The following is a 22,838-nucleotide window of genomic DNA, read 5'->3' as shown; positions in this document are numbered from 1 at the left end:
TGAGGGGAACTTTAAGGGGAAAAGAAGTCTCAAAAAGGTGGTCTATAGTTCCACCCTCTGCATTGGTGATGAATCCTCTCTTGTCTGTTCCTTTTTCTTTTTTTCTTTTTCCTTATTTCCTCCCTCGCTTCCTTCCTCCTTTGCTTCCTCCCTCTCCTCTTTTCTTTTTTCCTTTTTTTTTTTTTTTTGCGGTACACGGGCCTCTCACTGTTGTGGCCTCTCCCATTGCGGAGCACAGGCTCCGGACGCGCAGGCTCAGCGACCATGGCTCACGGGCCCAGCCGCTCCGCGGCATGTGGGATCTTCCCGGACCGGGGCACGAACCCGCGTCCCCTGCATTGGCGGACTCCCAACCACTGTGCCACCAGGGAAGCCCCCTCTTTTCTTTTCGTTTCTTTTGTTTCCTTTTTTAATAGTAGCAGAAAGTATTACCCTGTTTTCCCCTCTGGCTGGCTGACTGACTGACTCATTTTACAGTCTTCACATTATTAACCTGGTTTCCCTTATGTGTGAGATATTTTAGTCTAAGTATTGCTTTGGTGTTAGTATACAAACATTTTCCAGTGTCTATAAATTTTCTTATATAAATATCAGCTCGAGATTATACCACATATACTTATGTTGTGGTTTTATCCAGAGTAAGAAATGTAGCTCTGTTAGGGGTTGAATGAGCCATGTTAGTACATACTTCGGAAGGCTGGACCGGGAAGAGGAGCAAATGAGAAAGAAGTCAATTTTTAGAAAAAGAAACCTGGTAACTGCTATTTTTCTTCTAGTTGTGCTATTGCCTACCCCACCCCCACCCCCCGCCCCCAATAGGAAAGGAATCATTATCTTCTGTCTTTAGTTTCATTGATGGTGAAATTGAAGTCTAATACATGTTAATGAGAGTAATAAATGTAAATACTGAGTCTTTTTGTGCCTAAATATAAACACTCTCAACTTATCGTTGACTTTGTTCTGATTGCTCTATTTCTTTCTATACCTGAGGAGTTATTTTAAAGTTTGGGAATGGTACTTTAGAATCTTTTTCTTTTCAAGAGCTACGGTTTTATTTCAATATAAGATTTATATAAGGTTTTCTTTTTTAAAAATTTTATTGGAGTATCGTTGATTTACAATGTTGTGTTAACTTTTCCTGTACAACAAAGTGACTCAGCTATACATATATATATTCTTTTTCATATTCTTTTCCATTATGGTTTATCACAGGATATTGAATATAGTTCCCTGTTCTATACAGTAGGATCTTGTTGTTTTTCCATCCTATATATAATAGTTTGCATCTGCTAATCCCAAACTCTCAATCCGTTCCTCCCCCTCCCACCCGCCAAGGTTTTCTTATAAAGAGGAAAAGAATTATGATTTTAGTTAGGGGCTTTGGTTGGATATATTCTTTCACTTAGCAAGCATTTACTGTGTGCCATGCCTTTTGAATTCAGGCAAAACATGTTCTCTCTCTGCCTACATGGATCATTTAGTCTTCTGATTAACAAGTAATAGAATGAGTATAATAGTGTTTTGTTTCTTTGTAAAATCAGAAAACAGCTACCAGCCCATTGCAAAACTGTTTCTAGTTTGATTTGAAGAACTGTGGTGGGCTTAGATACATGGCTAAGCCTCAGGACAAAACTGGGATTTTCTGTCATAGGTTTGATTTGATAAGCTGTAAGAGAATACTGTAAAATACATATACCAATTTTGGAGCCATGTCAATTTTTCAGTGATAATTGTTTTAGATAAGTTGACTTTTTATTGTTTTTTATGCAAGATATTCCTTTCTCTTTTGCCTCCTTTTGCTACTCTAGAAATGAAAAGGAAAAAAAAAAGTACATGTTAAAATTAGAAGCAACAGCCTCTTGGCTATTAATTGCAGCTGAATGTTTATGCAGCTGAATCTTTAGAGCTTAATTAATTATAGTTCCAACAGGAGTTATGTTGTGAAATATACCGAAAATAGTGGGGATTGTGAGTTGAAATTTTGATTTCTTATGTCCTTTTTTGCTGTTGGAAAATTAATGGGCAGAAAAATAACACTATCTTCTATATTTATATAGCCCCTATATTTATATAGAAGGTAATACTTCATGCTCATTTCATGTCCAGTAGTGCTATTTAAGCATTAATAAATATTTGAAAATTATCCAAACAGATCACTATAAACCTGCAATTTCCCATCGAGATTTAAATAGCAGAAATGTTCTGGTGAAAAATGATGGAACCTGTGTTATTAGTGACTTTGGGTTGTCCATGAAGCTGACTGGAAATAGACTGGTGCGCCCAGGGGAGGAAGATAATGCAGCCATAAGTGAGGTGAGTGTATACAAAAGGTATCACACTGACATATTTTTAAAACATAATAAATTGTATTTAAGAATCCACTAACTACTCAGGACAGTTATCCTTATCCAAGCGTAGCATATTAGGAATTACAAAATTAAGATATACAGAAGACATTGCATGAAGTTCATCACTTCATTGTGGAAATCACTGCCATTCCAACTCATTTTTGTCAATATTAGTAGGAATGCTATTGAATAGGATGAATATATCACAGTTTAATTATTTTAAAAGGGTATTTTTTTTGAAAGAAAAAATTGCTAAGGTGAATTTTACTAAAATTTAAAACTTCTGCTCTGCAAAAGGCAGTGTTAAGAGAATGAAAAAAATAAGCCATAGACTGGGAGAAAATATTTGAAAAACACATATCTGATAAAGGACTTGTATCCAGAATGTAAAAGAACTCTTAAAACTCAACAGTAAGAAGACAAACAAGCCAATTAAAAAATAGAAGATCTGAACAGACACCTTACCGGAGAAGTTTTACAGATGGCAAATAAACATATAAAAGTTACTCAACATCATTCCTCATTAGAGAACTGCAAATCCAAACAAGATTCCATTACATTCAGATGTTAAAAAAACCCCAATAATATCAAATGCTGGTGAAGATGTGGAGCAACAGCAACTCATTCATTGTTGGTGGGAATGCAAAAGGGTTATAGCCACTTTGGAAGACATAGTCTTCCAGCAGTTTACCCAATTGAGTTGACAACTTATATTCACACAGAAACCTGTACATAAACATTTTAGCAGCTTTATTCATAATTGCCAAAAACTGAGAGCAACCAAGATGTCCTAAAATGGGTATTTTATTTATTAAAATTTTGGTATAGAAAGGCTCAGTGACATGCTTAGGTTCAAATAACATTGACATATTGTTGACCTGAAATTTATGTATAACTTGTGGTCTAATTAATGTATGCCCTTCAGAATATGCTACATTCTTTTTCTGAAATAAATCACTCTAATTTATCAGGTTGGCACAATCAGATATATGGCACCAGAAGTTCTAGAAGGAGCCGTGAACCTGAGGGACTGTGAATCAGCTTTGAAACAAGTAGATATGTATGCACTTGGACTAATTTATTGGGAGATATTTATGAGATGTACAGACCTCTTTCCAGGTAAGGGAACTGCTGTCAAAAATTGATGTATGTTTTGAAGTGAAGCAGTTATATTTTTTTCTACCTATATTAAATAAGTCAACTTTGATGTGTTTGTACTTTCATTTAAACCTTTAGCTCATTGCCATCTAGTGTTCAGAAACATTACTAGCAGAAGGATGTGAATCAGGAAAAACTTTTTAGAAAGGACTCCAGGTTTGCATCTGAATATAATTTAATTAATTGCTCATAATAGCTTATCTGTGTTCAGGTTGGTCTCTCATTGCTTTAGCAGTCATTGTTTTCCTTACACAACCTTTGAGCATTTGAGAAGCTGCACTTAGCAGTGTTTCCTGAATTGACCCAGTAAGGAATTAGAAGTAATGAATTATCCATTGGAACACTTTTTTCTTCCTGTCTTTTTTTCATTCTCCTTTTCCTCCTTTTTAAAAAACTTCTCCCTTGTCATCATGCCTTCCTGCCTACCTTCCTTCCTTTCATGAAAGAACACTCATTTAATGTGAATGCTTATTTGAGGCTTACTTGAAATAGCCAAATAATTGTATATTTTTTCTCCTTTTGTTAAGATTACATCACTGTCATTGTGATATAAAAATTTAAAGTAATTACCAATATGTGCACTGCACCCTTATAGGTGGTGTACAAAATGATTTGACATAAATGGTCTTTATCTTATAGGAATAACCACATTAAAAGCATAAGAAAAGGATATAAAGTCAGTTAAACCAGCATTGGACAAATGTATGAAATGGAACCATTTAATAAAAACAGATTAGTAGTGGGGTTGAATTTTTTTGCTTTAAAAACAGTAAGCATTTAACAATAGTTTAGTTTTAAAATATAATGAAATAAATTAATAATTATTTAGATTACTTACACATCAATCAGTTATTACTTAGAAGTATATTTTCCAGTTAATTGGAAGTACGGAGTACTCAAAGTGTTTTTCTGGAAATAGCAGTGACTGCAGTAGTATCACATATTATTGGAACCATGGAACTTTTAATTTCTATTATTGGAACTTTGGTCACATAGTTTTTAAAAATCCTAATCCAGAATTTCTGGTTTTTAGAAGCATGTCTGACTAAAATGATTCTTGTATCAGCTTTAGTTAGTACATTGCTATCAGCAACATTTTTTGAACAATTACTGATTCAAAGAATATCTATTGCTTTTGGACTGAAAAATAATAAAATGCAATATCAGATGTTTGAAAAATAAAAGACAATTGAATCTTATTTGAAGAATATTATTATAATAGAAATATAGGATGAATTGAAATAGTACTAGAAAGAGTTTAAAAAGGAAAAAGAAATTGGGGGTTACTTTTAAATGTATACAGAATTTCAGTTTAGGAAGATGGAAAAAGTTCTGGAGATGGATGCACAACATTGTGAATGCCCCTAGTGCCACAGAACTGTACACTCAGAAATGGTTAAAATGGTAAATTTTATGTTATGTACATTTAACCAAAATTTAAAATAAAAATAAAGCAAAAAGAAGAGAGTTGCAATAAGATACCCTGTAATCTTGGGTATGGAAATGGGGAGGAAGAGGCATATGTGAGAGAAAATGTAGAAAAGGAAGCTGTGGTTTTGGTTAGCTATTGGAAGACAGTCTAGGGAGTTGAGAAATATTGAGAGGTCTGAGAAATAGGGTGGCAGCCAGGAGCTTAGGAAAGAGTACTGGTTTACATTGGAAAGATGTGTTAATTGTGGGAACTTTTGGGTGGGGTATTGATAGACAACTCAAAAATTGTTATTGAAGAACTTAAAAGAATGAAGAATTTAAGATTAAAATGATATTTGGGAATTACCTACATAGAGATGGTAATTGAGAATTTATAAGTGGATGCAGTCCCCTAAAAGAATAAATGAAGAGAGAGAAACGTTGGTGAGTAAAGACTGAATATTAGGTGACCTCCCCCTCCCCCATCATAGGAAGACAAATGGACATAGAAGACAAATGGACAGAAAAATAGTGAGGAAACTGAGAAATCTTAGTATCTTGGAAGTCAGTGTTAGAAAGTATTAAGAACCAATATTAGTAGAAACATATGTAATTGAAAGGTCAAAAGGAAGTGGAACTGAGGAATGATCTTGGAATTTGAATAGGAGGAGGTCATTGGTATTCTTGGAGTTTCTGTGGAATAGGGAAGACAGAAATATTACAGGGTGTAGGAGGAAAAGAGTGCTAAAAAAGCACAGGCAGAGGATACAGGGTACTCCTAAAATTTTTAACAGTGAAATGGGGTGTAAATTGAAAAAAAGTTTTCCACAAACATATGAATAAGCCTAAAGAATAGCATATATTAGTGGAAAAATTCTTATATTTTTTTTGTTTTGTTTTGGGTTTTTTTGCGGTACGCGGGCCTCTCACTACTGTGGCCTCTCCCGTTGCGGAGCACAGGCTCCGGACGCGCAGGCTCAGTGGCCATGGCTCACGGGCCCAGCCGCTCTGTGGCATGTGGGATCCTGCTGGACCGGGAGACGAACCCGTGTCCCCTGCATCGGCAGGCGGACTCCCAACCACTGTGCCACCAGGGAAGCCCTAAAATATTTTTTAAACTTCTATGATAGAACTCCAAATGCAAGACATGCTTTTATTATTGTTCCATTTTATTGAATGGAAGCAGTTTGTTATAAAGACTGCCTCTCTCTGTAAAATATTAACAATATAAATGAATTAGGATCTATATTACAAAGGAAGAGCAGGAAGGAAGGAAGAAAAACAGAAGGCAAGAGAAAGAAAAAGGAGGAAGAGAACAAGCATAATTTAAGAAGGGAATTAAAACGTTCCTAACTGCTTAGAGACATAATTAACAAGTAACAGATGAGAACCATGAAGATTTAGTAGAAATTTGATAATTCTTAATGTCATTCCATTTCCAAAACAAGATTGTGCATCAGTTTTATTTAGCAGGTTTTCTAATTATAATTTACACCCGATTAAAACAAATAAGTAAAATTGTGTTAAATATTTATTTATTCTACTGAAGAGCATTTGAAGAAAAAATAACACTTGGAAGGTATGTATGTGTGTTGTGTATATGTCTCAGAAAGACAGAAGAGATATATTAGTAAGTATCTTACAGTTCACAGATGGTATGGGTTGAGGGTTTATCATATGAGATTTCATGAAAGAAAGTGGTACACTAACTGGCAGGATGAAATACTTTAGTTTTGTCTTTCAAGTTCAGTGTTGATGGTTATTGATCAGAAATAAGTATCTGCTTAAACTTTTATAGAATATGTGAAAATACCATTTGTATCTATAGATAGTGCAATATTCCAAAAACTTTGGGCTATGCTACATAAATTATAGAATTACTCTTTGTAAATCTTTTTTAATATTGGTGGAGGGCAAGTGTATAGGTTTTTTGTTTTTGAATATTCAGATTGAAGCATAAAACTTCAATTACATGCTTTGTAATGTACTTTCTATCTGGGTCGTTATAAATTTTGTATTGTCTCCACGTGAGTAAGATAAGGAAAGCAGACATTTCCATTTTGCTGACAGGAAAACTGAAACACAGAATAGTTAAACGGCTTTTCCTAGGTAGAGATGAAGCCAAGATTAGAACCTAAATGCCTTACCTCCTTCCTGGTATTCTTTCTTCTAATTTATCTTGTCATTTTAATGGTATTGGGGGAGGGACAAGGGGACAGGAAGAGTCTATTTCTCTTGAGTTCTTTGCCAAGATTTTGACTAAACGATTGGTTTTCTAAATGTTGGTCCCAGAGGTCTTCTGTGTGGCTCAATATGTTAATTAAGTTTAATCTGACAACATTTTGTAAAAATTGTTAAGTCTTTTATCACAAGCTGCTGATTGTGCATATTGGTGATGAATAGGGTTATTAAACAGTGATAGAATAGTTAATGATATTTTAAAATCCTTGATCTAGGTACTACTTATTAAGGGGGAAAGTCAGTTCATTGACTTGATCAAATGGTCATTATCATAAAAATTTTTGTGACATATGAAAAATCTGGCTAGACTATAATAGAGTCAGTGATGTAATGAGACATGACTATACCACCCACTCACTTATATTTAGTTCTGCAGACATGTTTGTTGTACTAGATCTTGGACTTTCTCCTCATATTCACCACCCTCAATCCCTGTATGGGATAAGAATTCAGTTTTAAGTGTTAAACCTCATGTATATAATAATGTCCACCCCCACCCCCAAATTCACTAATACTAGAAACCATTTAAAAATAGCTGCCCATCATTGTAACTACCATCTAATTTATAGCAAACATTTAATTTATCAAACAAAGACTATTCTAAATAGAGCTTTTACTAATAGTGCATAAAACCCACAACAGGGTCTCTTTATAATTACAAATTTTACTCTTATCTTTTTTTAAAAAAAATACACAGGTGAATCTGTACCAGAATACCAGATGGCTTTTCAGACAGAGGTTGGAAACCATCCCACTTTTGAAGATATGCAGGTTCTGGTGTCTAGGGAAAAACAGAGACCCAAGTTCCCAGAAGCGTGGAAAGAAAATAGCCTGGTAAGGAAAAACTGAATTATTGAAAAAGAGGACTTATGATGAAGATGTTCAAATGTTGCTTGAAGCAAAAATAGTTTGTTAATAATGGTAATAGTTTTTAGAGTTGTCTAATGTCAAAAATACAACTTACTTGATTTGTATGCTATTATATATTTTCAGAGAGGCACTAAACTGTTGTGTCTGAAGTTTGCTACACTGGGTAACAGCTAGAATAATTAACGTGATAATATTTTAAATATTATTGAAATTCCATTCCATTTATCCTCTTGAGATGTTAATTAGTGCAGACTTACATATTCAAGAACTAATAGAAATTTAAACTGCACCAAAAAGAAAGCAAGGTACCGCATATAAATTCTGCTTATTAAAAATGCAGTTCACAACGCTGAAATATTTTCAGAGGCTCCGGCCATTTCAGTAAATTGTTGCTACAACGCTAAAAACATCTTATAAACATTTGCATACAAGACATACATCCACACACTCTCACACTCTTTCTCATTTTTTTTTAACATGAGTAGGATAATCCACTATCATTTCTGAAGCTTATTTTTTCACTTAGTTTTTCATGTCAGTACATATATAGATGTATCACTTTCTGTCCATTTGATCAGCATTCCATTATATGTCATAATTATTGAATTGCCCCCTTATTAATGACAGTACCCTGTATTTCTTATTTTAAGCAACTATTTTTTAAAATTTTATTTATTTTTGTATACAACAGGTTCTTATTACTCATCCATTTTATACATATTAGTGTATACATGTCAATCCCAATCTCCCAATTCATCACACCACCCCACTACCACCACCACCACCACTTTCCCCCCTGATGTCCATACGTTGGTTCTCTACATCCGTGACTCAGTTTCTGCCCCTGCAAACCGGTTCATCTGTACCATTTTTCTAGGTTCCACATACATGCATTAATATACGATATTTGTTTTTCTGACTTCACTCTGTATGACAGTGTCTAGATCCATCCACGTCTCTACAAATGACCCAATTTCTTTCCTTTTTATGGCTGAGTAATATTCCATTGTATATATGTACCACATCTTCTTTATCCATTCGTCTGTCAATGGGCATTTAGGTTGCTTCCATGACCTGGCTATTGTAAATAGTGCTGCAATGAACATTGGGGTGTATGTGTCTTTTTAAATTATGGTTTTCTTTAGGTATATGCCCAGTAGTGGGATTGCTGGGTCATATGGTAATTCTATTTTTAGTTTTTTAAGGAACCTCCATACTGTTCTCCATATTGGCTGTTATCAATTTACATTCCCACCAACAGTGCAAGAGGGTTCCCTTTTCTCCACACCCTCTCCAGCATTTGTTGTTTGTAGATTTTCTGATGATGCCCATTCTAACTGATGTGAGGTGATACATCACTGTAGTTTTGATTTGCATTTCTCTAATAATTAGTGATGTTGAGCAGCTTTTCATGTGCTTCTTGGCCATCTGTATGTCTTCTTTGGAGAAATGTCTGTTTAGGTCTTCTGCCCATTTTTGTATTGGATTGTTTGTTTTTTTAATATCGAGCTGCATGAGCTGTTTATATATTTTGGAGATTAATCCTTTGTCCGTTGATTCGTTTGCAAATATTTTCTCCCATTCTAAGGGTTGTCTTTTCATCTTGTGTATGGTTTCCTTTGCTGTGCAAAAGCTTTTAAGTTTCATTAGGTCCCATTTGTTTAGTTTTGTTTTTATTTCCATTATTCTAGGAGGTGGATCAAGAAAAATCTTGCTGTGATTTATGTCAAAGAGTGTTCTTCCTATGTTTTCCTCTAAAAGTTTTATAGTGTCTGGTCTTACTTTTAGGTCTCTAATCCATTTTGAGTTTATTTTTGTGTATGGTGTTAAGGAGTGTTCTAATTTCCTTCTTTTAAATGCAGCTGTCCAGTTTTCCCAGCACCACTTAATGAAGAGACTGTCCTTTCTCCATTGTATATCCTTGCCTCCTTTGTCATAGATTAGTTGACTGTAGGTGCGTTTCTTTATCTCTGGGCTTTCTATCCTGTTCCATTGATCTATATTTCTGTTTTTAGTTCCAGCTCCATTTTTTTCCCCTCAAGACTGTTTTGGCTATTCGGAGTCTTTTGCGTCTCCAAACAAATTTTAAGATTTTTTGTTCTAGTTCTGTTAAAAATGCCATTGGTAATTTGATGGCTATTGCATTGAATCTGTAGATTGCTTTGGGTAGTACAGTCATTTTCACAATAGAGATTCTTCCAATACAAGAGCATGGTATATCACTCCATCTGTTGGTATCATCTTTAATTTATTTCAACACTGTCTTACAGTTTCTGCATACAGGTCTTTTGTCTCCCTAGGTAGGTTTATTCCTAGGTATTTTATTCTTTTTGTTGCAATGGTAAATGGGAGAGTGTTTCCTTAATTTCCCTTTCAAATTTTTCATCATTAGTGTATAGGAATGCAAGAGATTTCTGTTCATTAATTTTGTATCCTGCAACTTTACAAAATTCATTGATTAGCTCTAGTAGTTCTCTGGTGGCATTCTTACGATTCTCTATGTATAGTATCATGTCATCTGCAAACAGTGACAGTTTTACTTCCTCTTTTCCAATTTGTATTCCTTTCATTTCTTTTTCTTCTCTGACTGCTGTGGCCAGGACTTCCAAAACTATGTTGAATAGTAGTGGTGAGAGGGGACATCCTTGTCTTGTTCCTGATGTTAGAGGAAATGCTTTCAGTTTTTCACCATTGAGAATGATGTTTGCTGTGGGTTTGTCGTATATGGCCTTTATTATGTTGAGGTAGGTTCCCTCTATGCCCACTTTCTGGAGAGTTTTTATCATAAATGGGTGTTGAATTTTGTCAAAAGCTTTTTCTGCATCTATTGAGATGGACATACGGTTTTTATTCTTCAATTTGTTAATATGGTGTATCACAATGACTGATTTGCGTATATTGAAGAATCCTTGCATCCCTGGGATAAATCCCACTTGATCATGGTGTATGATCCTTTTAATGTGTTGTTGGATTCTGTTTCTAGTATTTTGTTGAGGATTTTTGCATCTATATTCATCAGTGATATTGGTCTATAATTTTCTTTTTGTAGTATCTTTGTCTGGTTTTGGTATCAGGGTGATGATGGCCTCATAGATTGAGTTTGGAAGTGTTCCTTCCTCTGCAATTTTTTGGAAGAGTTTGAGAAGGATGTGTGTTAGCTCTTCTCTGAATGTTTGATAGAATTCGCCCGTGAAGCCATCTGGTCCTGGGCTTTTGTTTGTTGGAAGATTTTTTTTTTTTTTTTTTGCAGTACGCGGACCTCTCACTGTTGTGGCCTCTCCCATTGCGGAGCACAGGCTCCGTACGCGCAGGCTCAGCAGCCATGGCTCACGGGCCCAGCTGCTTCGCGGCATGTGGTGTCTTCCCGGACCGGGGCACAAACCCGTGTCCCCTGCATTGGCAGGCGGACTCTCATCCACTGCGCCACCAGGGAAGCCCTGTTGGAAGATTTTTAATCACAGTTTCAATTTCATTACTTGTGATTGGTCTGTTCATATTTTCTATTTCTTCCTGGTTCAGTCTTGGAAGGTTATACCTTTCTAAGAATTTGGCCATTTCTTCCAGGTTGTCCATTTTATTGGCATAGAGTTGCTTGTAGTAGTCTCCTAGGATGCTTTGTATTTCTGCGGTGTCTGTTGTAACTTCTCCTTTTTCATTTCTAGTTTTATTGATTTAAGTCCTCTCGCTCTTTTTCTTGATGAGTCTGGCTAATGGTTTATCAATTTTGTTTATCTTCTCAAAGAACTAGCCTTAGTTTTATTGATCTTTGCTCTTGTTTTCTTTGTTTGTATTTCGTTTATTTCTGCTCTGATCATTATGATTTTTTTCCGTCAGCTAACTTTGGATTTTGTTTCTTCTTTCTCTAGTTCCTTTAGGTGTAAGGTTAGATTGTTTATTTGAGATTTTTCTTGTTTCTTGAGGTAGGCTTGTATAGTTATAAACTTCCCTCTTAGAACTGCTTTTGCTGCATCCCATAGGTTTTGGATCGTCTTGTTTATGTTGTGATTTGTCTCCAGGTATTTTTTAATTCCTCTTTGATTTCTTCAGTGATCTCTTGGTTACTTAGTAACGTATTGTTTAGCCTCCATGTGTTTCTGTTTTTTATGTGTTTCTTCTGTTGAATTCATTTCTAATCTCATAGCATTGTGGTCAGAAAAGATGCTTGATATGATTTCAATTTTCTTAAATTTACTGAGGCTTGATTTGTGACCCAAGATGTGATCTATCCTGGAGAATGTTCCATGCGCACTTGAGAAGAGAGTGTAATCTACTGTTTTTGGATGGAATGTCCTATAAATATCAATTAAATCTATCTGGTCTGTTGTGTCATTTAAAGCTTCTGTTCCCTTATTTATTTTCATTTTGGATGATCTGTCCATTGGTGTAAGTGAGGTGTTAAAGTCCCCCACTATTATTGTGTTACTGTCGATTTCCTCTTTTATAGCTGTTAGCAGTTGCCTTATGTATTGAGGCACTCCTATGTTGGGTGCACATATGTTTATAATTGTTATATCTTCTTCTTGGATTGATCCCTTGATCATTATGTAGTATCCTTCCTTGTATCTTGTAACATTATTTATTTTACCTTAAGCCATTTTTTTGGTTTGTTTTTTTTTGTTTTTTTTTTGTTGGCTGGCTCACGGGCCCAGCCACTCTGTGGCATGTGGGATCTTCCCGGACCAGGGCACGAACCCGTGTCCCCTGCATTGGCAGGCGGACTCTCAACCACCGCGCCACCAGGGAGGCCCCATTATTTATTTTAAAGTCTATTTTATCTGATATGAGTATTGCTACTCCAGCTTTCTTCTGATTTCCGTTTGCACGGAATATCTTTTTTGATCCCCTTTGGGATCAAAAAAGATCCCAAAGATCTTTTTGCTGAGAAATCAGCTCTTAACCTTATGGGCGGTCCCTTGTATATTATTTGTCATTTTTCCCTTGCTGCTTTCAATATTTTTCTTTGTCTTTAATTTTTGCCAGTTTGATTACTATGTGTCTCAGCGTGTTTCTCCTTGGGTTTATCCTGTATGGGACTCTCTGCGCTTCCTGGACTTGGGTGGCTATTTCCTTTCCCATGTTAGGGAAGTTTTCGACTATAATCTCTTTAGATAATTTCTCGGGTGCTTTCTCTCTCGCTTCTCCTTCTGGGACCCCTATAATGTGAATGTTGTTGCATTTAATTTTGTCCCAGAGGTCTCTTAGGCTGTCTTCATTTCTTTTCATTCTTTTTTCTTTATTCTGTTCCGCAGCAGTTTATTCCATCATTCTGTCTTTCAGGTCACTTATCCGTTCTTCTGCCTCAGTTATCCTGCTCTTGATTCCTTCTAGTGTATTTTTCATTTTAGTTATTGTATTGTTCATCTCTATTTGTTTGTTCTTTAATTCGTCTATGGCTTTGTTAAACATTTCTTGCATCTTCTCAATCTTTGCCTCCATTGTTTTTCCGAGGTCCTGGATCATCTTTACTCTCATTATTCTGAATTCTTTTTCTGGAAGGTTGCCTATCTTCACTTCATTTAGGTTTTTTTCTGGGGTTTTATGTTGTTCCTTCCTCTGGCACATAACCCTCTGCCTTTTCATCTTGTCTATCTTTCTGTGAATGTGGTTTTTGTTCCACAGGCTGCAGGATTGTAGTTCTTCTTGCTTCTGCTGTCTGCCCTCTGGTGGATGAGGCTATCTAAGAGGCTTGTGCACGTTTCATGATGGGAGGGACTGGTGGTGGGTAGAGATGGCTGTTGCTCTCGTTGGGCAGAGCTCAGTATAACTTTAATCCGATTGACTGCTGATGGGTGGGGCTGGGTTCCCTCCCTGTTGGTTGTTTGGCCTGAGGAAACCCAACACTGGAGCCTACCCGGGCTCTTTGGTGGGGCTAATGGCGGACTCTGGGAGGGCTTACGCCAAGCAGTACTTCCCACAACTTCTGCTGCCAGTTTCCTCGTCCCCACGGTGAACCACAGCCACCCCCCATCTCTGCAGGAGACCCTCCAACACTAGCAGGTAGGTGTGGTTCAGTCTCCCCCTGGGTCACTGCTCCTTCCCCTGGGTCCCGATACGCACACTACTTTGTGTGTGCCCTCCAAGATTGGAGTCTCTGTTTCCCGCAGTTCTGTCAAAGTCCTGCAATCAAATCCCTGTAGCCTTCAAAGTCTGATTCTCTAGGAATTCCTCCTTCTGTTGCCAGAACCCCAGGTTGGAAAGCCTGACAAGGGGGCTCAGGACCTTCACTCCAGTGGGTGGACTTCTGTGGTATAAGTGTTTTCCTGTCTGTGAGTCAGCCACCCATCAGCTATGGGATTTGATTTTACTGTGATTGCACCCCTTGTACCATTTCATTGTGGCTTCTCCTTTGTCTTTGGCTGTGGGGTATCTTTTGTGGTGAGTTCCAGTGTCTTCCTGTCGATGATTGTCCAGCAGCTAGTTGCGATTCTGGTGTTCTCGCAAGAGGTAGTGAGAGCATGTCCACCTACTCCGCCATCTTGGTTCCAATCTCTACAAGTAATTTCTTGATTATAATTAAAGAGCAAAAATGAGAAAGTTTTCATTAAGCAATATACATCATTTTACTATATATTTTCACATTTTAATTGTAGGTTGTCTTGATAGGATTAGTATATTTTCATTCTGGATCCAGGGGTCGTGGCATTTTGGAAAAAAGCTAGAGAGATTTTATATGTTTCCAGATATATTTAGATTGAGTATTTTTTCCATTGGTCATTTTTGTTAGTAGATTACCTTCAAGGAAGCCTTCTGCTTCAAAGGAGATTGAAATCTTCAGGTATGAGACAGTTGAAGACCTATTCCCTAGCTCATATGCTCAAGATTGCCACCAAACTGTAGTCCCTGCTGTGGGAACTGGGACAGATTTTTAAGAGGTCCCTGACATCAGGTGAGAGGCTGAATCCTTTATCAGGATTCATTAGATGTGCCAGCCTCATAGTAGAGTACACTTGAAAGAAAAGTCTCTTTGTGAAATTTTATCTAGTAAAATACAACTTCATCTTCCTTACATTGTTTTATTTCATCAGAGAAGTTGGACTCCTTGTTCTGAAGTATCTCTTAGCAACCCTACCATTACGGGATATGCATATTTTCTGAAAACTTTTTACTTTCAATTTAGATGAGGTTGCTGAGTAAGAAATAAGTAGTATTTGGTTCACTTCCAATTAATCCATTTAAAATCTAATGTGCTACAGTCAGTAGAACTGCTGCTTCTATGCAATGAGAATCCAGTACTGGAGTTAGATAGCAAATACATAGCTTTATAAAATGAGAAATATCCCTCTCTTTTTTTATGAAGGCATTTTGCTTCATAGTTGCATTGAAATTAAAAAACTTTTTTTTTTTTTTTTTTTTTTTTTTTGGTGGTATGCAGGCCTCTCACTGTTGTGGCCTCTCCCATTGAGGAGCACAGGCTCCAGATGCACAGGCTCAGCGGCCATGGCTCACAGGCCCAGCCGCTCCACGGCATGTGGGATCTTCCCAGACTGGGGCACGAGCCCATGTCCCCTGCATCGGCAGGCGGGCTCTCAACCACTGTGCCACCAGGGAAGCCCTAAAAAACATTTTTATAGTAACAAAACTCAAAATATTCTAAATATTAATGAATGTAAAAACTCATTTTAAAAACTACCTGGGAACCAAACATAGATTAGTTAATAAAGGGGGAAAAATGAGTTTCCTGATAAAATGGAAGTATGGTAAATAGTTTGAGGGAAATACCTGAAAATGCATGCATAGGTCTTCAGTTGCCTATATTGACATTTTGAAAGTACTGAGTCATATTAACATAGATTTATAATTATCGTTCTATGCATTTGTCTGAAATTGTATAGAAAAGATAGGAGTCACATCCTAAAAACACAATGATACTGGCTTTTATGTTTACATATGTAGTTACTTTTTTTTTTTTTTTTTTTTGCGGTACGCGGGCCTCTCACTCTCGCGGCCTCTCCCATTGCGGAGCACAGGCTCCGGACGCGCAGGCTCAGAGGCCATGGCTCACGGGCCCAGCCGCTCCGCGGCATGTGGGATCTTCCTGGACCGGGGCACAAACCCATGTCCCCTGCATTGGCATGCGGCCTCTCAACCACTGTGCCACCAGGGAAGCCCTGTAGTTACTTTAAAAAAAATTTTTTTTAATTGATTGATTAATTAGTTTTATTTATTTATTTATTTATTTTGTTTGGCTGCGCTGCATCTTTGTTGCTGCGCATGGGCTTTTCTCTAGTTGCGGCGAGCGGGGGCTACTGTTCATTGTGGTGCGCGTGCTTCTCATTGTGGTGACTTCTCTTGTTGTGGAGTGTGGGCTTCAATAGTTCTGGCGCGTGGGCTTAAGTAGTTTCGGCTCATGGGCTCTAGAGCGCAAGCTCAGTAGTTGTGGTGCCCGGCCTTCATTGCTCCGTGGCATGTGGGATCTTCCCTGACCAGGGATTGAGCCCGTGTCCCCTCCATTGGCAGGTGGATTCTTAACCACTGCGCCACCAGGGAAGTCCCCTATATAGTTACTTTACCAGTGTTCTTTAGTTCTTTATATGGCTTCAAGTTATTGTCTAGTGTCCTTTCACTTGAGCCTGAATGATTCCCTTTAACATTTCTTTGTCTTTTTTAAAAAATTTATTTATTTTTGGCTGAATTGGGTGTTCATTGCTGCGTGCAGGCTTCCTCTAGTTGCAGCGAGCGCAGGCTACTCTTTGTTGCGGTGCACAGGCTTCTCATCACAGTGGCTTCTCTTGTTGCGGAGCATGGGCTCTAGGTGAGTGGGCTTCAGTAGTTGTAGCATGCAGGCTCAGTAGTTGTGGCACACGGGCTCAGTTGGTCCATGGCATGTGGGATCTTCCCGGACCAGGGCTCAAACCCTTGTCTCCTGCATTGGCAGGCGGATTCTGATTTCTCTTTCACTATTAAAGGATAGCTTTCCCTGATATAGAATTCTTGGGAATTCTACAGAAAACACTTGTTTTCTTTCAGCACTTTAAACAATGTCATACCATTGCCTTCTGACTTCCATGGTTTCTGATGAGAGATTAACTGTTACCTTTATTGAGGATCCCTTATACATTTCGAGTTGCTTCTCTTGCTGCTTCATGAGTCTCTCTTTATCTTTGGCTTTTTATAATTTGATTATAATGTCTCAGTATGGAACTCCGCTTTGAGTTCCTTGAGTTTCTTGGATGTGTAGACTCGTTTCTTTTATTAAATTTGGGAAGTTATTGATGATTATTTCTTCAAATATTCTTTCTCCATTTTCTCTTCTTCTGGGGCTCTCATTATGTGTATTTTGGTGCGATTAATGGTGCCTCACAAGTTTTATAGGCTCTGTTCATTTTCTTCATTCTTTTTCTGTTTCTGCTTCTCAGATTGGATAATTATTATATCCTATCTTCAAGTTTAGTAATTCTTTTTTCTCTCTGCTCAGATCTGCTGTTAACCACTCTGGTTAATTTTTCATTTCAGTTTTTGTACTTTTGAGCTCCCAAGTGTCTTTTTAATTCCTTTTTATAATTTCTCTTTATTGCTCTTCTCCATTTGTTGAGACATTGTTTTCCTGATTTCCTGTAATTCTTTGTCCATGGTTTCCTTAGTTCTTTGAGCATATTTAAAGTCTTTGCTAGTAACTCCAACGTCTGTATTTCCTGAGGACAGTTTCTGTTCATTTCTTCTGTCCTGTGAATGGGGCACACTTTCTTGTTTCTTCCCATGCTTTGTAATTTTTTGTTTAAAATTGTATGTTTTGGATATCATTGTGGGCAAAAAGGAAACAAAAAAATATTCTCCAAGTCTTTGGAGATTGGCTCTGTGTTGGGGCCCTCTGTTAACACTTATCCAGGCCTTTTACAATTCTGCCGTAGCCTTCACTTCCTGCTCGTGCTGAGCCTAAATACTTCCTACTGGCTGAGCCAGCCAGTTATGAAAGCTTATCGTCTTCTCTGAGCATACGTTCTGCCCTGGACCTGTGTGTGGTTTTCTAGATTCCCCAGTATATGTGGAAGCTTTTCAATGCACTTATTCCCCAAAATTTAACCACCCAGCTTTTAATCCCTGACTTCCAGCATTTTTGTTGTGTGCCTCAACTATTATATTTTGCCCCAGGCTATAGTACTTGTTCATTTGGCTTTCAGTGTTTTCAGGGAATGTTCTCCACTTAGTCATAGCTACTTCCCTGTCCTGAGAGAGTTCTGAGTTAGGCAGAACAAAGATAGACCTCTTGAATCAGTCCTTCAGGGAACTCATAGACATGTCAAAGCAGCATAATTCCTTTGAAACAAGATCACTCTTCTCCCTCTGGGACCAGGTACCCACCTTGGGAACATGGGCAGCCATGTTCATATCTGCCAGCACTCCAGGGCAGGGGAGAGTTCTCCTCACCACAGAGTTCTCCTACCCTGTTTCAGTGGCCTTTCTTTTTCCAGTTATATTTTTAGTTGGTTGCTGTAATATTTGCCTAACTTCCAGAGTTTCAGTAAAGTTGATTTTGATAATATTTGCCAAGTTATTGGTGCTTCTTGGGAGGAATGTCCCCCAAAGTTCCTTCCTCTGCCATTTTGACTGAGGTCCTCATAGAATGAACTAGGTAATATCCTCCCCTGTTTGATTTTCTGGAAGACTTGTGTAGACTTGGCATTAATTTTTTCTTAAATGTTTGGTAGAATTCATTCAGAAAGCCATCCAGGCCTGGTGTTTTCTTGGTGGGAAAGTTTTAAAATACAAATTTACCTTCCGTAATAGATATAGGAAATATTCAGGTCATCTATCCCTTCCTGAGTGAGCTTTGGCAATCTTTTTTTTTTTCTTTTAATTTTTTATTGGAGTATAGTTGATGGCAGTTTGTGTCTTGGAAGGAATTTGTCCATTTCATCTAAATTTCATCTAGATTGTCAAGTCCATTCTCAGTATTTGTTTGAAGACCTAACTTCCCATTGGTGACTTAATCCTCCTGTTTAATACTGTTTATGTCATTAATCTTCTCTTAACGACTTTTCCCCTTATTCTGAGGTATTCAGCATTGCTTTACTCTATTTCTGGAAGTTTTCTCCAACCAAATTATTGTTTTCTTAGACCCTCAAAGTCCTCCTTATAGTTACCCTCTTTGAATTCTCAGTTATTTTTCTAATTTTTCCTTTTCCCAATTTCTTATTAGTAATTTCTAAGCCTTTACTTGTGTTAATGACTTACCAACTATGATTTTAACATTGTTTGGAACTTGTAATAGATTTTCTTCAAAAAAAATCAACTTGCAAATTTTGTAGCAGAACCCATTTATCCCCTGGAAACTTTCCTGTACCAGCATAGCTTAGAGTCAGTCAGCATAGGATAATGTATAAATTGTGGAGCTATGCTGCCTGGCCTTTGATCTTAACTTTGCCATGTGTCCTAATTTCTCCTCTGGGCCTCTTTTCTTGCATCTGAAAAATGGAGGTGATAATAGTATTTACTTCATATAAGAATTAAATGAGTTAAAACAATCTAGTACAAAGTTAGAACTCATCAATTATTTACTATTATTATTCATCAACAATGATTCTGTCTTAAAAATGGAAACTTCTTAGAGGTAGGGAGCAGTGCTTCTGTTTACCTGATTTTATTCATCATCCAACACAATGCCTTCATGACTGTCCTTTTTTGGTCTCATTTTTTAAAAAAGAATTTTATCAAATTATTTCCCAACTGTATAATGAAAAATAACAAATTTTGTCCATCTTAAGTGTCTCTGTTTCCTCAAGGTATAGAAAACTCAGTGTTTAATTTCTAACTACTTGGATATTGGTGTTTCTGAGCTTTTCTGGGCCAGCAAGCAGTTGGTGAATGGGACTCTGTTAAATAGATAGTGCTTTATTTTTGAAAAGGAAAGGGTCACTTTTAGTTTTGTGTGTAAAGGTGTCCAGATCTTTGCTTTAGAAAGATTTCCTTGTGTATGCTTCAGTGTTGCACTTCATGTTTAGTAATTAAGAACATGGATGAAGCTATAAATTTGTATGTGGGGGTATGTGATGTATATGTGCTTGAAAAAAAAGTTTCTCTGGAAGAATACTCAAGAAATTGGTGATATTTGTTGCCTGTAGAGAGGGAAAATGGGTGGTTGGTGGATAGGGATGGGAGGAAGATTGTATTCCCTTTCTGACCTTTTGAATTTAGTGACATATTATCAATACATGCATTGCCCATTTTAAAAAAGTCATTTAGGGGCTTCCCTGGTGGCGCAGTGGTTGAGAGTCCGCCTGCCGATGCAGGGGACACGGGTTCGTGCCCCGGTCCGGGAAGATCCCACATGCCGCGGAGCGGCTAGGCCTGTGAGCCATGGCCGCTGGGCCTGCACGTCCGGAGCCTGTGTTCCACAACGGGAGAGGCCACAACAGTGAGAGGCCCACGTACCGCAAAAAAAAAAGTCGTTTAATTAATGTTTTTCATGCATGTGGTAAAAATTCAAAGAGTTCAAACAATAAAGCGTTATTTTTAGGGACTTCCCTGGTGGCCCAGCAGTTAAGACTGTGCTGCCAGTGCAGGGGGCCCAGGTTCAATCCCTGGTCAGGAAACTGATCCCACATGCTGCAACTAAAAGCCCGCATGCCAGAACTAAAGATGCCTCATGCCACAACTGTAAAAGATCCCACATGCTGCAACTAAAGATCCGCACGCCACAACGAAGATCCCGAACGAGGCAACAAAGATGCCATCCCGCGTGCTGCAACTAAGACCAGGCGCGGTCAAATAAATAAATATATATATATATATATATATATATATTTTAAAGTTATTTTTAGCAATACAAAAAATATGCAGTGAAAACTCTTACACTCACCTCAGACATCCAAAAACCCCTCTGGAGAAGCAACCACTGTTAAATTCCTTCTGTAGACTTCCAGAAATGTCTGTATATTACAAGACTATATGTTTTTATATCCTTTTCTAACATACTAATGGAAATTACTACACCCACTTAACCTATTTTACTTAGCAATTGGAAACATATACATCTTCCTAATTCTTTTAATGCTACATAGTATCCATTATACCATAAATTTTTAGCAGATTGCTGTTAGAGGACATGTAGGTAATTTCCAGCTTTTGCAGTTATAAATGACAACTGCAGTGAACATCTTATACATGCATTTTTCTGCAAATGTAAAAGTGTAGTTGAGGAATAAATTCCTGGAAGTAGTATTGCTGGATCAAAGGGTAAATACATTTGAAGTTTGTTATTGCCAGATTACCCTCCAAACTGATGGCACTCCCGATAATAATATATATTGGGAGCCTGTTTTCCCATCACTAACACTTTGTGTTACAAAATTTTATTTATCGTTGTTAATGTGGTAGGTAAAAATGGATCTTGTTTTGATTTGTAACTAGTAAATAATTGAGCCACAATTTGAAGCCAGGATCTTAATTGAGCTGGTACTGACACTACAAAGCTGGAACTAATATTCTTAACTACTACACTGTATGTACTACCTCAACATGGTGAATAAGGTTGAGCATTTTAGCATATATATATATATATATATTTTTTTTTTTTTTTTTTTTGCGGTACGCGGGCCTCTCACTGTTGTGGCCTCTCCTGTTGCGGAGCACAGGCTCCGGACGCGCAGGCTCAGCGGCCATGGCTCACGGGCCCAGCCGCTCCGCGGCATGTGGGATCTTCCCGGACCGGGGCACGAACCCGTGTCCCCTGCATCGGCAGGCGGACTCTCAACCACTGCGCCACCAGGGAAGCCCAGCATATATATATTTTTTAATTAATTAATTTATTTATTTTATTTTTGGCCGTGTTGGGTCTTCGCTGCTGCACGCGGGCCCCCTCTAGTTGCAGCGAGCGGGGGCCACTCTTTGTCGCGGTGTGCAGGCCCCGCACCGCGGCGGCCTCTCCCGCCGTGGAGCACGGGCTCCAGGTACGAGGGCTTCAGGAGTTGTGGCTCCCGGGCTCCAGAGCGCAGGCTCAGTAGCTGCCGGGCATGGGCCCTCCCAGACCAGGGCTTGAACCCACGTCCCCCGCATTGGCAGGCGGACTCTCAACCACTGGGCCACCAGGGAAGCCCTAGCATATTTTTAAGGTATTTGCATTTCTTGTTTATGTGCACTGTGTCTATATTCCTATTATGGATTTACTATCATTTTTTTAAGTGTCTTCTTACTGGCAAGCATCATAGAAATAATTGATTCTGCCAAGAAACATCAAGAGATGCTAAAACTAGTGGGTGAAAAGTTGAATGCAGAGCAGGATATTTACAGGGCTTTGAGTACTTCCCCCCCCAAACGGTGATTGATTATTAAAGGGAAAATGGAACTTTACAGTGAAGAAACCTGGCAGACACCAACTCAGTCATGTGATCAAGCTTAACTTCTCTAGTAATGGGACAAATCAAAAATGTGTACCACATGATAGGATTCAATGGGAAGAACACAGCATCTCTTTTGTGATTTTCTGCCAAAGATGCAAACTTTGATCATGAGGAAACATCAGATAAGTTGAGGAACATTTTAAAAAGTAACTGGCCTATAATCTTCAAAAATGTCAAGATCATGAAGGACAAGAAAAGTAAGTTTGAAATTATTTCAAAATAAAAATTCCTCTTTTCATAACTTTGGACCAGTTCATTTTTTCAAACCAATATTAAAATCCACTAAGATAAATGTATAACTAGTTTTTAGAGGTATATTTGTCACAAAAAGTTAGTTATAATTGATTCTTGAGTTTCTTTTATTATCTTCAAATCCAAGTCCGTTTTAAATCCATTATATACAGTCTTTCCTCGTTTTTCATGAATTTCATATTTGGAATTCAACTACTTGCTAAAGTGTATTTGTAGTCCTGAA

The 22,838-nt window shown here is 37.7% G+C and overlaps 1 protein-coding gene across 1 annotated transcript in view; it reads left to right on the top strand.

Annotated features, from left to right (window-relative positions):
* BMPR2 (bone morphogenetic protein receptor type 2) overlaps window positions 1-22,838 on the top strand; it is a 187,915-nt gene that overhangs the window by 157,082 nt on the left and 7,995 nt on the right. Inside the window, exons 8-10 of the mRNA XM_079709606.1 lie at window positions 2,153-2,313; window positions 3,320-3,467; window positions 7,855-7,991. Coding sequence (XP_079565732.1) covers window positions 2,153-2,313; window positions 3,320-3,467; window positions 7,855-7,991 — 446 coding nt within the window. The remainder of the gene's footprint in view (window positions 1-2,152; window positions 2,314-3,319; window positions 3,468-7,854; window positions 7,992-22,838) is intronic.

This window comes from Hyperoodon ampullatus, assembly GCF_949752795.1.
Source record: "Hyperoodon ampullatus genome assembly, chromosome: 8".
NCBI lineage: Eukaryota > Metazoa > Chordata > Mammalia > Artiodactyla > Ziphiidae > Hyperoodon > Hyperoodon ampullatus.
The sequence above is the reverse complement of the archived record's forward strand: the minus strand, read 5'-3'. Positions and strand labels throughout refer to the sequence as shown.